Source organism: Monodelphis domestica, chromosome 1 (assembly GCF_027887165.1).
Source record: "Monodelphis domestica isolate mMonDom1 chromosome 1, mMonDom1.pri, whole genome shotgun sequence".
In the NCBI taxonomy this organism is placed as follows: domain Eukaryota; kingdom Metazoa; phylum Chordata; class Mammalia; order Didelphimorphia; family Didelphidae; genus Monodelphis; species Monodelphis domestica.
In genome coordinates, this window is record NC_077227.1 from 722,073,107 (window position 1) to 722,090,943 (window position 17,837).

Consider the following 17,837-nt stretch of genomic DNA (forward strand, 5'->3'; position numbering starts at 1 on the left):
CCTAATTCTCTATTATCTGTCTCTCTTTTAAGCCCTGTCCCCTCCCAAAGTGTCCTATCCCTTCCAAGACCACGATCATTCTGTCAGTGCCTTAGGCTCAGGAGTCCTGGTTAGCCTCCTTATCTCCTTCCCTCTTATCCGGTGTCTCTCCCACTGAGCCCTGATTCTTTCCCCAGAATCCTCCTCGAGGCGAGCCCAAAACCTCTGGTCGCAAGGCATGCTGGGATTTGTAGTTCCGGACTGAGTCGGCGCAGGCGTAGCTCGGGTGAGGAAGCGGCCGGGTTCCGAGCCTGGAGCACTTCTTTAGGGGGCCTCTGCTGCTGGGGGGTAAGTGGGGGCGAAAAAGTAGGGGTGGATTTATTGGCACGCACGCCGTGCAAAAGTATTTACCTGGGTGTTTGCTCGCGTGCGGAAAGCGTAAGCGTGAGCACCCTGGTATGAAACTTGAGTTTCTGTAGGCGCTCGAGTGAAAGTGAGTGAGTGAGTGAGTGTGTGTGTGTGTGTGTGAGTGAGAGAGAGAGAGAGAGAGAGAGAGAGAGAGAGAGAGAGAGAGAGAGAGAGAGAGAGAGAGAGAGAGAGAGAGGTGGGGGGGGCAGTGAGAGAGTATGTGAAAGTGAATGTGTGTAGGAACAGAAAAGGCTGGGGCGAGTGTGAAGAAGGAAAACAGGAAGCTGGGATTGGAACCTAAGACTCGACCCCTGAAAGGATTGAGGAGCTGGTCCTGGAGGAGCTGGGGGTCTTCTTGTCGAGGAGAAGTGGAAGCCCCCAAGAGGGAGGAGCCGGGGCGGGGGCGGGGGCAGGGGCAGGCCGAGGTCGATCAGTCAGTCAATCAGCAGCATTGATTAGGAGCTCCCAGTGTGTCCAGCAGGAGCCGCCTTGGCGGGGGAGCTGGACAGCCTGGAAATATCCTTGTTCTGGCGCTGAGCTGAGCTCTGGGAACCCACGTTGGTGACATTTCCCTGTTAGTTTCATTCATACATTTCCTTGCCCCCCGGCAGGGGTCGGGGAGGGGGTTGCTTTGTTGATGGTCTGCACTCCAAGTGCTGGCTCCCATGGTAACCAGCTGCTAAAGGCCTGGAAGGCTCCCCCGCAGGTGTCTGTCTAGAAAGTGAAAGGTAGTCTCTGGAGGAGGCCCGGGGGGAAGGGAGGAAGCGGATGGGCAGGAGGCCGGGCCAAGCCTCCAGCTGAAGCTGGGATTCGAGCTGAGCCCTGGAGGGAGCTGGGGAAGGCGGGAGGGGCCGGCGGGGGAGAGGCTGCAGGCGGGAGGGATCGCCCATGCCATGCCGAAGCTGCTAGCTGGGAGAGGCCCAGCAGGGAGCCCCGTGTAGCCCCGGGGGCCAATGCCGGGAGGGGAGCAGGGAGCCAGGAGAAGGAACTCCAGAAAGCTGCGAGGGGGCCGCGTGTCAGCGCCCCGCGGACTCGGGATAGGGCGCCCCTGGGGCTCATGGAGCAGGGGTGAGGCCAGGCTTTAGGGAGATCCCTGTGGAGGCCGAGGGGAAGCAGGATGGGGGTGAAGAGAACCTGGCCCGGGCCAGTGGCCGTGTGAGCGTCGGGGGGCTGCGTGCGTGAGAGGTGATGAGGGGTGGGGAGGGAGGAGTAAGAAGGTGCTCCGAGTGGGAGCCTGGGGATGGCCAGGACAGTGAGAGGAGAGCTGGGGAGCAGGAAGGTGTCAGGGAGAGAGAAAGAGCTGTCTGGGGCCGGCTGAGTGTGCCTGCCTGGCAGCTGGTGCCTGGAGCTACTCAGGAGAGAGTCGGGGGCTGGATGTTGTGCTTGAGCGGGATCGTGCAGCCCTGGGCAGTGAAGGAGGTCACCAGCCCCAGGGTGTGGGGGGAGGGGATCAGAGGGGTGGGAGGAGGGCGGGGACCGAAGAGGGTCATGGAAAGGGAGAGGAGGGAGGATCCAGGAGAGGTGGGGGTCAGCCTGGCCAGAGAGCAGAGGGGGGCCGGGCCTCTGGCCTCCTCTGCCGGCCTGGTCATCCTCCTTCTGTCCCGAGAAATGAGGCTCCTCTGCTGCCCCCTGTTCTTGAAGAGGCCCTGCTGGATCCCCTTCTAGCTGGCTGCTAATAGTTTTTAATAGCCCTTCGATTAATAGTCTTATAATGGTAATTAGTCATCAGTAGTTTTTATAGCAATTAGCAATTTAGCAAATTAGCAAAAATTATAGCAATTTTAGCGATTTATGACTAGTCATTAGTTGCTTTTATTAGTCATTAAATAAATAATTCTTAATTTTAAGCATATGATAATCAGTCGTTCATAGTTTTACTAGTCATTAAATAACTTATTTTAATGATTCATGACGCAATAGTTTTTAATAGTCATTAAATCCAAAGTTCTAAATTAAAAGCAGGATAATTAGTCATCGCTAGATTTAATAAGTAAATGGCTCATTTGAATGATTTACGAGTGGCCCTTAATTGCCTTTAAGTCATTATTGTATTCAAATTAATTGTATGATAATTAGTCCCTAATAGTTTTAATAGTCAGTAGCTCATTGGAATGATTTATGACTGGTCAGTAGCTTTTACTAGTCATTCAGTCAATCTCAAGTTCTAAATTAAAAGGCGGATAATTAGTCCCTCATAGTTTTTCATGGTCATTCAGTTCATCGGTGGTCGTTATAAGTATAATGATAGTCAGCCATCCGGGGTTTCATAGTGATGCTGGTTGGTGGTGATCCGCCGAATGACCGTCACCAATGGTTTTTACAGGCGGTTTTTTTTTTTTTTCACGAAGGCGTCTAGAGTTTTGTCGGGAATCCAAGGCCCGACTACACCGCGTGTAGCAGAGAGATTCCTCTTTCTTATCTTCCCAGGCCGGTGGCACCTCTGGGGCTGTTTGGTCCTTCTGAGTCCCTGAGAGGCCCCCACCGTTAGGTGAGGAGCCTTCTGAGAGCCTGTGGCTGGAGCTGGCTGAGCAGTGGAAGGTGGAGCCTTGGGTTTGGGTTCCTTCTGCCCATGCTCTTCGCTCCTTTGGGCGGCAGCCTTGTGGTTTGGGAGTGCCCAGGCAGGCTTGGTCTCTCTCTTGACTTTTTACTTGTCCTTCAGGGCTGTGCTCTTCCTCAAGAAAGAAGAATTACGGAGGAGGGAATGACTTCTGCGCTCCTAACAGGCAGGCCCCAGGTGAGTGAGGACTTTCTCTGTCCCTCCTTCGAAGCCATCCTTTCCCTCAACGGTCAGCCTTCACTTCCTCCCTTGCTTTCTGCTGTCTGAAAGGAAGTTGCACGCCAGATCCTGAAACTCATTTTTGGGTCCATTTTGTTGATTCTGACAGATGATTCGGGGTTAGACGGAAGTTATTATTATTATTTTTAAACTAAGCATTTATTAACCACCTTCTGAGTGGGTGCCTCTGTGCTAAGAGCTTGACCCACCTCATTCTGGTGGATCCTCCCAGCCACCCTGGGAAGTAGCAGCTAGGATGATCCACCCTTTTCAGCGGAGGAAACAGGCCCAGGCAAAGTTGTCTGAGGCAGGCTCACAGGACCAGAAGGGCTTTAAGGTGGAATTTAAGTTAAACCCAGGCCCCCCAGGCCCCCCAGGCCCCCCAGGCTCTGCACTTGGCCGCTTAACTCCTAGTTCTAGATCTTTAGATTTGGAAAGAATATCGTTTAATCTTGTCATTTGATGGAGGAAACTAAGACAGGGCTAAAATGGGGGCTTTGGAGTCCTGCTTTAGCCCTCTGGCGCTATACTTTTGCCCTGGGGGCATCTGGGCCCTTCTGTGCAGATGATTCTCTTCGCATCCATCCCTAACGCTTGGCTCCCGCCTCCTCCTCCACCAGGACGTCTCCCAGGCTCTCCAAACTCCTCCTGGCCAAGCCGAAACTCCCCTTTCTCCTCATATCCTGCCTTCTCCCTTTGGTGCCTGTTCCTGGTGAGGACACACATTCCTCTTGGCAATGAATATTTAGGCTCCAAATGTACCGTCTTCTTGACTTCCCACCTCTGGCCCCCTCCATCTCCATTCAGTTGCCAAGCGATGTCAATTCCGTCCCTCTAACATTTCTCATGGTCGGCCTCTGCTCTCCTGCTGGTACAGACCCTCATCCCCTCCATCCTGGATGACTGTAATAACTTCTGGGTCGGGGGTTCACCTGCCTCTGCCCCCTCCTCACTCCAGCGCCCAAATTACCCCAGTTTTTCAGGGCTGATTGGGTCCCTTCCCTATTCAGCTAACTTCAGAAATTCTCTATTACCTCCTGGACCAAATATATGATATTCTGGCTTTTTTTTTTTAAACCCTTACCTTCCGTCTTGGAGTCAATACTGTGTATTTATTCTAAGACAGAAGAGTGGTAAGGGCTAGGCAATGGGGGTCAAGTGACTTGCCCAGGGTCACACAGCTAGGAAGTATCTGAGGTCACATTTGAACCCAGGACCTCCTGTCTCTAGTCCTGACTCAATCCACTGAGCCACTGTAGCAGGGAAAATTAGTTTCTCTGCTGAAAGTATTATATTTTATGAGGTTTATTAAAGATTAAGAATTTAAAAAATATACAAAATAAGAAAGCACATACCTAGGAGGGCCGAAAGGCCCATTCAATTTCACTTACATCATGAGATACATGTGTCCCTGGAAGCGCAAGCAGGAAGAGGGCCTCAGTAGGCTTTACAGCCAGTTTAAATAGCAATTTTTGATCTCAACCAGCTGGGAATCTCAGTGAGATTAGAGGGCATCCTGGGAACTAGAGCAAGGGCTTCTGGGGATTGAAGTCCAGAGTTCAAATCTCCATTTTTACACCACCGAGCTGCCTCCCCTTCTGTCTGTTTTATTACTCTCTCATCTTCTTTTGTTTTATTCCACATACTGTGTTAGAGTGACCCTGGGCGCTTTACTGCTCTTTGCTCAAGATGCTTCCATCTGTAGGTCTGTGCCTGCCTTAAAGCCTCACCTACAATCCTTCCTTCTTCAAGAAGCTTTGCCTGTTTCTTTTTTAATGTGTATACCTTCCTCCTGGCCTCGTCTCAGATTTTTCCATTATATATCTTGTGTGGACATACTTGCTTGCCTTTTTTTCCTCACTCAACTCTGAGTGCCTTGGGGTTAGGGGCTGTTTTCCTGGATAGATAGAGCGCTGGGACTAGAGTCAGGAAAACTGAGCTCAAATACAGCCTCAGATCCATACTAGCTGTGTGATTCTCTGGGCAAGTCACTTCAAACGATTTGCCTCAGTTTCCTCTTCTATAAAATGGGGATAATAATAACACCTGCCTCCCAGGTTTGTTGTGAAGATGAGATAATAGTTGTAAAGTGCTTAGCTGAGAATCTGGAATATATATATTTAAATACACATATTTTATGTGTTATTATGTTTTATATATTATATATTTAAATACATTTCTGTATTTTATGTTATTGTTTTATATATTATACAGATATATTTAGATATTTTATGTGTTATTATGTTTATATATTATATATTTAAAATACATTTATATATTTTATGTTATGTTTTATATATTACATATTTAAATACATGTATCTACTTATGTTATGTTTTATATATTATATATTTAAATACATTTAGATATTTTGTGTATTATGCTTATAAATTATATATTTAAAATACATTTATATATTTTATGTTATGTTTTATATATTACATATTTAAATACATGTATCTATTTATGTTATGTTTTATATATTATATATTTAAATACATTTAGATATTTTGTGTATTATGTTTATAAATTATATGTTTAAAATACATTTATATATTTTATGTTATGTTTTATATGTTACATATTTAAATACATGTATCTATTTATGTTATGTTTTATACATTATATATTTAAATACATTTAGATATTTTGTGTATTATGTTTATAAATTATATATTTAAAATACATTTATATATTTTATGTTACGTTTTATATATTACATATTTAAATACATGTATCTATTTATGTTATGTTTTATACATTATATATTTAAATACATTTAGATATTTTGTGTATTATGTTTATAAATTATATATTTAAGATACATTTATATATTTTATGTTACATTTTATATATTATATATTTAAATACATGTATCTATTTATGTTATGTTTTATATATTTAAACACATTTAAATATTTTATGTTATGTTTTATATATTTAAACATATTTAAATATTTTATGTTATTATTATGTTTTATATTATATATTTTAAACACATTTACATATTTTATATGTTGTTTTATTTATTATACATATTTTTATATATATAAACGTTCACAATTATGATCATTATCATCTCTAGTTTTCAGCATATTCCCTGGCACAGATTACGGGTCAGTAGTAAATTTGATTTGACTTGAAAGCTAGGAACACCTTCTTTGGAATATTCTTCTCCTATGCTAGCTTGGTATCCGAGAGCTCTCTCTCTCCTCAGACAGCTTCCACCTTCAGCAACAGCCTCCAACAGGCTGTGAAGCCTCCTGACCCCCAGGTACCTCAGGGCTCCCAGACAGGCTTGTTGTTTGTCACTGAAGAGGCTGACGAGGAGGTCTGGTTCATCGGCCAGTCCTGGCAGCGAGAGTGCCACGGAGCAACCAGAAGGAGGCTTTGACCGTCCCTTGACGCTGGTCAGAGACGCCCCGTAGACCCTTCCACTTATTTTCGTAGCATTTAGGAGCAGAGTCCGCCCTCCTTTCTCAGTCTGCTTCTCTCTTTCTGACCTTTTCACATCCTGTGACCTGTAGAGCGACCCAGCTAGGATGGGAGAGCCTGGATGGGCTTCTTGGCTCCCTCCCTGGGTAGCCCTTTAGCCAGTGGTCTTGAGGGAGCCCTACAGTCAGCATCTCTGTACCTGGAGCCCTGCCTTCTCCCCAGGCTCAGTGCTGACTCTCTGCCCCTTTTACGCCACTGTCCCACATGGGAATGGCGGTCTCCTCCGCAGGTATCATCCTGGCATCCACTACTTCCCCCATCACTACCTCAGGGCAATCGCTGTCACCTCTCTTGCCAGTTTCTTTTACTATTTAAAAAAAAATGAGTTTAGAATTGTATAAAATAAAAAGAGACAAAGAACATTCCTCAGGTTTATGCCATGTTCAAACTGTCTGATCAAACATAGATAATAGCTAACATTTACATAATGTTTCGAGGTTTACCAACCCCTTTACACATATGATCTTATTTAATCCTGGACAAATGACTCTTGGTGCTCTAGGCAGCTTTCTAAGACCAATTCCAGAGGAGATGCAGCCTACATTGGTGAAGGGAGTTTCCTCACCAGGGAGTTCCATAGAAGAATAAAATCAGGGCTGTAGTCCCCAGCCCTGTCCCCTCCCTATTATCCCCACCCAGGGGAGTGGCATTTTTAATCCCCATTTTACCCAGGAGAAAGTGGGTGCATGTCTGTTAGTAAATTTAAAAAAAGTATCTACAGAGCTGCCTGCCTTTTCCTGGAATCAGATATTAAATAAATTGTGGGCAAGAATCAAGGAGCCAACTGCTGAGTGACTGACAAGAGACTGTGGTCTCCCAAGAGGCGACAATCCTTGGTACCCTAATCCACCGTGAATCCCATTGTCGGTGTGATTTGTCGAGGCATTTTTTTTCTCTGACCATCCCCTGGCTCTCAGTTTCCCTCTTATGCTTTTTGGGGGCATTGCAGGCCAGGCCAGTGCCCTGGAAGTTTAGGTTTGATGTTGGCACAGAAGGAGACACCCCTTCCCCAGTTAACAAAAGGAGGCTTCCCTAGCCTTAGCAGGAGAAGGCTGTTCAGAAAGGATGGGCACCTAGGATTCATCCGAGCGAGGTGCCCATCAGTTTCCAGCAGCTACACGTCAGAGAGGGTGCCAGGACATCCTCCAGGATGTTTTGTATTCCTGTGCCCAGGAAAGGATGTCAGGAGCCTGAGCCTTTAATCCCTTGGGGCCAAACAATTGGGGGGGGGGGCTCAGTGTGTTTGAAGGAAAAGGTAGCCCAGCTATTGCAGGGATTTTGCAGTCCTGACTCACTTTGGGCTCTGGGTGGGAGCTTGTTTGTCAGGCTGACTTGGAGCAGGAAACTTTTCTATGACATGGAGTCTAGCATAAACTGAGGGAGCCGGTCAGGAATTTCTCCAGAAATACCGAAAATGGAATACTTAAGACGCTTTGAGAATCCGTGCCTTAACATGCGGCCAACTTCACATCTTCCTCGTTTTCCACAAGGGCTGGTCCCTGAGTGAGCAGGCATTTTGTGTACTATTTCAGACACCCCTGACGTTCCAGGATGTGGCCGTGGACTTCTCCTGGGAGGAATGGGGGCTCTTGGAACCTTCTCAGAAGGACATGTATTGGGACGTGATGCTGGAGAACTACGAGAATTTTGTCTCGCTTGGTAAGGTTGGCTCTCCTCCAGGCAGAGCATCATCTGTCTTTGCCTTTTCATTTCTTCTGGGCTGCCTGGTGCCTGGAGGACTTCCCTTCTCTTGGAGGGATAATGTCCAGAGTTTCTGCTCTCTTTATTTAAATGAAAGGTATTTGCATTGTACAATGGGAAACCAGCCATTTCAATGTCCTGCCCCTAAGGCTGCCTGTTCATTCAGTGAGTTACCCCTCTCCTCACAGCCCCAGAGACTCAGTGTGGAAGCCTTGAAAGGTTTGCTTTTTCCTAAAAGTCATTCCTTTGAACTGGTGACCCATCCCTTATGCTTCCTGGCAAAACATCATGGCGGCTACTTCAGGAGTCCTTTGTGCCCCCATGTGGATCTTGCTGGCGAGCCCTTTATTCCCTTATGAAAAAGAGCATGAGATTGAATTCTGGGCTCTATCTCTGACCTCAGCCCTCTCCCATTTATTTCCTCATAAGGAAGCCTTCCTATCTCCATACCAGACATGATTTCCCAGATGGAAAGGATAGAAGCCCCATGGATGGCAGAGAAAGGAGTCCTGATTAGCACTTTCCTAGGTGAGTGATTGAGTGAAGAATTAACAGATGAGAAACACTGTAAGCACCATCCAAATGGTCATTGTGGGTGCTGGATAGGGAGCTCTCCTTATTGGTTCCTTGGTCTTTGAAGAAGGGCTATTTCTGTTTCACTTACGTTCTCCCCCATGAAATTCTCTCATTAAAACATCACTTTGCTGACGCTCTTCCATTTATATTACATTACAGTATCTCTGAGAGATTTTTCTTTTTCCAGTTCTAATTCTTCTGCTTGCACCCTGAATCCCATAATTTTCTGTGCCTTCCTAGGTTTATTTTTTCTTTGCATCTTCGGTCTCTTTTTTCAAAACTTTCTTTCTGCTTTCAGATATGTACAAATGCATGTGTGCATGTGTATATGTATCTACAAAAATGTATATGCATGTGTGTTTATACATACAAGTATAAATACAACTTGAATATAAAACAAAATCCTTTCATCGGTCTTTCTTCTTCTCTTAGATATCTTGGATTTTTTAAATCTTTCCTTTCTGTGTGAGACCACTTAGTAGTAAAGACAAATGGCAAATTGGAGTGGGGGGAGAGGAAAGTAGATAAAGAAATGGAATTCTAGGACCACTCCTAGGTCCAGATATAATGCTGTGGACTGGCCAGCTCCTAGCAAAGGGAGAGATGAAAGATAAGACAAAGAGAGGGAGGGAGAGACTAGAGCAAAAAGGGGAGAGGAGAAAAGAAGCAAGAGAGGGAAAATGAGAACCAAAAGACTACAGATGATATTTTAATCTCGTTCTACTCTCTTCAGCATTTCAACTCTAACCAACCCTTAATGATACTTCTTGAGGATGATGCCAGTGAGACCCTCAATCTTACGTAGGTCTTACCAGATACCTTCTATGGGGTGGTTCTGTGGGAGCTCCGCCCCAACTGGAATATTGTGGTGTGCCGCCATTTTGGATGGATAGAGGAGAACATGGGTATAGCCAAAAGTAGGTTGGAGAGAAAGACCAAGCCAGGGACTAAAGTTTGTAAAAAGTTGGAAGGATAGCATTAGAGTTAGTAGATGGTAGCCACAGAAATGAGAGACGGTGATACAGACAGAGTGAATGGAATGTCAAGGAAGAAGAGCTCTTAAGAGATGATAGTAGAGTAATGATCTGAATTGGCTAACAGGTCAAGAAATGGTGAGAACATTGGAAAAAGTCAGAGTGTGATTCAATCCATGCACAAAACTCAGAATTGTTGTGTGCCTAATTGTGATTTCAAATCACTGGCAGAAAGAAGCCTATAATGCTTATATACACATGCTGGCTGTCACATATATTGGTCACATAATTGGACAATTCTTTACTGCTTAAGGTTCTGTTAGAGAACTTTTAGCATGAATTTCTAGGATCATTGCTGCAAACTCTAACTTTATATTCCAAAGTATTAGACATTTTCCTGGTTTTTAATCATTCTCATATTTATTAAGATGCCATTTATGTCTTCATCCAAGTCACTGATTAAATTCAGAACCAAGGACAAATCCTTTGGACACTCCATTAGGAAACTCTTTCCAAGTTGACATCTAAATATTAATTACTCTTTCTTTAGTCTAGTCATGCTATCTTACATTTCTACTGTTTTGTCCATCCTTCTTGCCCAGAATAGTGTGGAGATAACCCGAATCACTGCTTTTTGTTGGTCTATATTTGACTTGAATTAACTAAAATTTCCAGATCTTTTGAAGATGGCCTGCTGCTTAATTTTGTCTCTACAATCCTATATGTCTTCAGTTGATATTCTGAGTGCAGGGATTTGCATTTATCTTTATTAAATAACATTATTTATGCTGTCCCATTTTCTCTCCTCTTGAGTTTTTTGTCTCATTCATTTGATATGTATTAAGAATGTCACATATACTTATGCCATCAACAGTGTTGGTAAGAGAGCTCTTTATGATTTCTTCACATTTTTATATAAAAATATTGAATAGTATAAGATGAAAAAATTACTTTAATAATGCAGGTTGGCCCCTTCTCTGTTCCTTATTGACATAGAGAGTTTCCTGGAACACTGAGTGGTTAAATAACTTTCCCAGAACGGTGTGTGTCAAGAGAAAGGACATGGACCTAGAACATCCTCGCTCCTAATCTGACTTTCTTATTATCTAGTAGGCTGCCTTTCTTTGCATCAATGACAATGTTGTAAGAATACCATCTAGGATTCATCAAAAATCATTGAGCAGGTTTTACAACAATGACCAATATGGAAGTGTGTTTTGCCTAGTAATACATGTATGGCCAAGATCAGATTGTTTACTCTCTCAGAGTTGGGGGAGAGAAAGGAGGAAAGGAGATTGTTTGCATCTCATAATTTTGGGAAATATATGTTGAAAATTATCATTACATGTAATTGGGAAAATAAAGTGTCTATGAATTTAAAAAAAATGATCGAGCAGGGCCAGATAAACATTTCTAAATCATAAAAACAAGAGAACTGTGATATGGAAATCACTTTAAAAGACTGATATATATTAATTTAGGGTCGCCAAGGAATTCAGCTATGTAATTCCTAAATGAAAACTCAAGTCAGCAGTCAACCTTTTATGGAGTTTTAAATTACAAACAGGAGGAAGAAAGGTATTAGAGAGAGAGAGAGAGAGAGAGAGAGAGAGAGAGAGAGAGAGAGAGAGAGAGAGTAAGAGAGAGAGGGAGAAAAAGGGGAGAGAAGGGAATAGGGCTTAAATAACCCCTTTGCTTAGGCTGGGCCAAAGGCCCAAGCCCTTAGATAGCTGAGACAAAGAAAAGAGATCAGTCCCTATCACTCACGTGACCAAAATGGAGAAACAGTCTCAGGGGCCTCCACCTCCAGCCTCCTTCAGAGCAAGCCCTCCTCTCAGATCTCTCCAGGAGCTCTCTCTCCAGGACCTCTCTCCTCTCAGACTCCTTCAGAGCAAAACCTCTCAGAGCAAAACCTCCTCCTCCTGTCCTCAGACCCCGCTATCTTTAAGGCAACCATCTAAGTCCCCTCCCCTCAGTTCTCACATCTACCAATCACTGTCAATTTCTCCCCTGTGCCAGTGGTGGCTCTAGCTTAACCCAGGATCGCCCAGAGGTCTGTTTCCTTTGCACATGTCTGTTGAAGGTCATATTCTCCAATAATTAAATCTTGATCTATGCTGCAGCCCTTCCTAAATCCTGTTAGACTGAGTAGGGTGGAGATTGTAAGTTCCAAGACCTGGTTCTGTCATTCCAAGTATCTCTATTGTATCAATTCTAAAATCAATCATGACTCAAAGAACTTCCTGTTCTATGCTTAAGCATAGGTCAAAGCCCTTTCCATTGTTTAGCAAAAGGTTTCTGTCCTAAAGTAGTCTTAAGTAGGGAGGAGAAGGATCCTCCCATGCCAAGGAGTTTCACATTCCAATAGAGTTCTTACTATCAGTAGGAAATTTTTCAAGTATGAAATTTCCCAATGGGGAAATTTCCAACATTCATAAGTCTAAGAAATTTTAAGGTTTAAAGAACATACCTAAAACCCACATGAATTCCTTATTCGAGACTTTTGGGGTGGGATTATTTAAGCAACTACAAATTCACTGAGTTCTCTCATCTAACTTTTTGTTTTTATCTTATAATCAGAGATATCTTGAGAGTTTTATAAATGGGTTGTTGAAATCTAGGGCCCTCATTGTCTATAGCAATATGTCATCCGCCAGTCCATTTATTTTATAAATGAAGGAAATATGATTTGCATGCATATTCTTTTCTTATTAAATTTATTCTATAATTTAGGAATCAACTTTTTTTTCTAAGTCATTACAAATAACTTATTTAATAAGTTTTCCTTTATGTTTTCTTAGAAATTATCTTGGAACTGATTAGTCATTAGTTCTTAAATTAATTTCTTTCCTCTTTCTAAACAAGTAGGCATTTCCCCAAGTTTTACCAATATTGAAATTCCGATGCTATCTACAAATGTTTTCAATATTTTGTAATTCAGTTAACTCCTGGACAAATAGTTGCTGTTAGTGTTTCTTTACCTATATTGGATTTAAATTTCCTGATAACACTGTTTTATTTTTTTCCACATTGATCATTATTGCCTGTGAAGGAAAAGATGTAGTTTATTTATTTTATGTTATTTTTAAATTTTTTATTTATTTATTTTTAAAAATATATTTTTCCATGTTTACATGATTCATTTTCTTTCCCTCCCCTCTTCTCTCCCTCTCCCAGAACCGACAAGCAATTCCACTGGATTGTACAAATGCTGTCACTTGATATCTATTTCCATATTATTCATTTTTGTTATAGAGTGATTTTTTTAAAGACCTAAACCCTGAATCACATACCCATATATACATGTGATAAGTGATGTCATATGCTTTGCTTTTGCAAGAAAAGATGTAGTTTAGAATGTAGCTTAAATACTTTTACATCGAACAGTGTTCTAAAGTTCCTAATATAGTGTTCATAGTATGGAGAAAAATGGATATTGACATATTTTTGTTATTTTCAGATTCTCTTAATAAGAAGACAAGATGTGAAACCAAGAGATCTATCATAAAGCAGAATGTTTTCATGGGAGAACCATTTAAAGAGAGACTCATAAAGGAACGGCCTTGGCATTCCACACTAGGAGAAACTCGGAATTGTGATGTCAGATTAGAAAGGCAGAAAGAAAACCAAGAAAAACAATCTCAGGAGGCAATACTCAATAACGAATCTGTTCGTGAATGTAACATATTTGGGAGAAAACTCAATCTTGGATCCGCTATTATTCCACAGCAGAGAGCCCATGTAGAAGAAAGTCTTCCTAAAAACAGTATACTTGGAAAGAGTATAAAGCAACTTTTTGACCCACTTAAACCTAAGAGAATCTTCAATGGGAAGAAACTCAAATATAATAAATGCAGGAAACCCTTTAGTTACCAGTCAGACCTTATTCTTTACCATAGAACACATCCTCAAGGAAAATCCCATAAATGTAATGAATGTAACAAAGCCTTCAGCAAGAAAAGAAGCCTTAATGCACACAAACTAATTCATACTGGAGAGAAACAGTTTGAATGTAATACCTGTGGGAGAAGTTTCAGATACCAATCATCTCTTAAGCAACATCAGATTATTCATACTGGTGAGAAACCCTATAAATGCAATGAGTGTGGGAAAGGCTTCAGCCGGAGGGGAATCCTTAAGACACATAAATTAAGTCATAATAGAGAAAGCCATTTAAAATGTAATGTATGTGGGAAAGGCTTTAGGTACCCTATATCACTTAGGGTACATAAGAAAATGCATACTGGAGAGAAACCCTATATATGTAATGAATGTGGGAAAGCCTTCATCCTGAAGGGGAACTTTATAAATCATAAGAGATTTCATTCAGGTAAGATGCCATTTGAATGTAATGAATGTGGGAAAGACTTCATGCTAAGGAGAGATTTTAATAAACACAAGAGAATTCATACTGGTGAGAAACCCTATATATGTAATGAATGTGGGAAAGCCTTCAGGTGGAATGGAAGCCTTAAGTCACATAAGAGAATTCATACAGGAGAGAAACCCTTTGTGTGTAGTGAATGTGGGAAAGCATTCACTAATTATCAAAGCCTAACTTACCATCAAATATTTCATCCTGGAGAGAAGGTCTTTCAGTGTAACGAATGTGAGAAAGCCTTCACCCAGAGAGCAAATCTTAATCGACATAAGAGAATTCACACTGGAGAGAAGCCCTACATATGCAATCAATGTGGAAAAGCCTTTATTGTGATGGGAAATCTTAAAAGACATATGAGAATTCATACAGGAGAGAAACCTTACAAATGTAATGATTGTGGAAAAGCATTCACCAATCATCAAAGCCTAATTCATCATCAAACAACTCATACTGGAGAGAAAACCTTTCAGTGTAATGAATGTAAAAAAGTCTTTGCCACAAGAGGAAACCTTAATATACATAAGAAAGTTCATACTGGAGAGAAACCCTATGTTTGTAATGAATGTGGGAAAGCATTCAACCTCAAGGGAAATCTGAATATACATAAAAAAATTCATACTGGAGAGAAACCTTTTGAATGTGGTGACTGCGGAAAAGCCTTCAGACAGAATGGAAGTCTAAAAAGACATAAGAGAATTCATACTGGAGAGAAACCCTATGAATGTACTGAATGTGGGAAAGCCTTCACCAATCAACAAAGTTTAATTTACCATCAAGTATATCATACAAGGGAGAGACCCTTTCAATGCAATGAATGTGGGAAAGCTTTCATCCAGAAAGGAAAACTTAACAGACATTCAAGAACTCATAAGGGAAGCCTTTAACTTGATGGGGAAAATGAATACATATAAAATAATTCATACACAAAAAACACATTGAATTTAATTAATGTTGCAAAGCCATTAGCCAAAAGGGAAAATATGAAATACATTAAAAAAATAGTACTGCAGAGAAGCCCTTTAAGTAAAAGTAGGGAAGCCTAAATTCCTATTAATATTTCAAATTGATAAGAAGCTGTCAGTATTAGAAACAACTCATAATGGAGAGAAAACCTCTTAGTGCAATAAATGTGTCACAAGAGGAAACCTTAATGGACATAAGTTCATACTGGAGAGCAACTCTGTAATGAATATGGGTAAGCCCTCAATTGGAAGGGAAGTCTCAATTGATGTAAGAGAATTCACTTAGCAACATGATCTCTGAATTTAGTTAACATAAGATTTTCACAATCAAAGTCAAACCCAACATTAAATATTTCATACTTAAGAGGAATATTTTGAGTGTGATGACTATCAGAAAGCTTTCAAAAGGAATGGAAACATCAAAGAATAACAATTCTTACTAGTGACAAACTTTCTGATTGTAATAAATGTAGAAGAGTCCAACTATATTTTACATAATAAAATTCACCTTTGAATATAATCAACATAGGGAAATGTTGAGGTCTAGCCCTTTACTAGAGGAACATCAGACAATTTGTACTGTAGAAAAATCCATTTAAACCTGAGGAAAAGTCTTCAGAAAAAATGGAGTATTATATTGCACATTAATGCATTCATATTGGAGAGAACCCCTTTCAGAATAACTGACTTAAGGACAGAGTGATGTCATTATAGGCTGGGGGAGTAACTGCTGTTGGACATGAGGGGAGGTAGAGTTCTGAGGAACTAATGTGCCTTCTTTGAGAAAGATGTTCAGAGAAGTAAAGGGGAAGCCAACATGAATTCATATAGAAAATTGGTTATGTATTCTTTAACCTAGAGAAAGGGATGAGGGTAGAAGTTGTAATGAAGTAGATTTCAGTGCATTATAAAATCTAAGGAAACCTGGAAAGATTGAGTCTAGCTGACAAAATGGCAGTCCTGAGTAATAAGCCAGGATTGTGGTGCCTGTGTATTTCTTAGCTCTTGTTCTCTTCCCTCAATTTCAATTGCACAGCGTTGATAGAGGATCTTAGGCATAAGATGGGCTCAATGCTTTTGTCTACACACACCTCCTATGGAACTTTAGGAATAATTATCTAGGAAATACTTTTTGAAAACATTGGCTCAGAATCTATAGTATGATGGGAGTTATGAGGAATGTTCTAACCCAAGTTCAGATCATAACTGGTGCCATGAACATTAGCTTCAAACAACAGGATTCAAAAGAGAAGACTTGGCTTGGGAGCATTTAACCAGCTTTTAGTAGTTCCCCGGGTGGATATAGTGTCTTAATTCCTCAATCTGCACTAAAAGAGCATCACCCTGACTTTTATAGGGAAAGGCATTTTAAACAGTTTTATAGTAGATGGGAGCAGAGAATAATGGATAGCTCTTAATGCCTGAAGCCCCACACAAGATAGCAGAGTATAGTCCAAGGACCATGAAATCATTTTAGAGGCAATACATTGGAGAGTTGATATTCACCATCCAGCAAAGGAAGTGTGATACGTGATGGAGGATAGATTCAGCGTCTAGCAGGGAATAGGCTATTGATATCCCAGAGGATTTTAGCATTCTGCAATGTGGAAATAAATCATCCGTTACACATTTGCCATTGCCATATTAATTCCTGTTATGTTTCTCTTCATGTGTCTCATTGACAAATATCTTAACTCTGTGTCTTCCATGTTTGTTCATGTATGTACCCTCCATATATGTACTTTCCATCTGCTTTTCTGGTAATTGTGGGAAAATGTACCCCATGTGTGTATGGGGGCATTTTATTATTTGCTATGCTGTTAGATTAAATTCCTTTTGTTTTGAGTTATTCTGTTTTTTGCATGTCTGATAAAAGAAAGCATGCTTCTTGGGCCATTTGAGCCATGTCTTTGAGTGGTGCTGATAATCGGGTTGACTCAAACTTGGTGTTGATTTTCTGAGGACCTACATAGGAAGAGGCAAGTATTATATTAGGGACAACCATTCTGCCTACAGAACTGTCCAAAAGTGGGTTAGACTGCTTCACGAGTTGGTGGTATCCCCACTGCTGGTTGGTTTAAGTAGTAATTACCACTTCTTTGAGATGTCACAAAGGGTATTCCTTTTCAGATTCAAGTTGGACCACATAACCCCTGAGATCCCTCCCAACTCTTAGATGCCTTGAATTGATCTTTAGTGGTTGGAATAGAAAAATACTTCAGTAGAAAAACCTTAAGAACATAAATAATAGATGATAAAAGCAAAGAGATACGGGAAAATCTGGGATTAGGAAAATGGATTGAATCTGACATGGAGATTAAATGGCTTAAGAAGAAAGTGGCTGAATGACGGTGACATATTTATAAGGAACTCTATAAACTAAACCCTGAGAAGACCCTAGTTATGAGTCGATACTGAAGGGGATTCCTGGTGTAGAATTTCAATTAAGAACCAAAGTAGTGATTTCTTTTTATTTAAAAGTTAGAATAGAAAACTACTGAAGTTATTTTCTATTTTAAAATCCCATGAATCTGGTTATGGACCTAAAGCCTATATTTGAAGATATCTTATTTTTTCCAGAAAAA

The 17,837-nt window shown here is 41.3% G+C and overlaps 1 protein-coding gene across 1 annotated transcript in view; it reads left to right on the forward strand.

The window, feature by feature from the left end:
* LOC100616943 (zinc finger protein 665-like) overlaps positions 1 to 17,144 on the forward strand; it is a 21,031-nt gene extending 3,887 nt beyond the window's left edge. Inside the window, exons 4-8 of the mRNA XM_056818794.1 lie at positions 177 to 327; positions 3,047 to 3,121; positions 8,191 to 8,317; positions 8,789 to 8,887; positions 13,370 to 17,144. Coding sequence (XP_056674772.1) covers positions 177 to 327; positions 3,047 to 3,121; positions 8,191 to 8,317; positions 8,789 to 8,887; positions 13,370 to 15,174 — 2,257 coding nt within the window. The 3' untranslated portion in view covers positions 15,175 to 17,144. The remainder of the gene's footprint in view (positions 1 to 176; positions 328 to 3,046; positions 3,122 to 8,190; positions 8,318 to 8,788; positions 8,888 to 13,369) is intronic.
* The last annotated feature ends 693 nt before the right edge of the window (positions 17,145 to 17,837 follow it).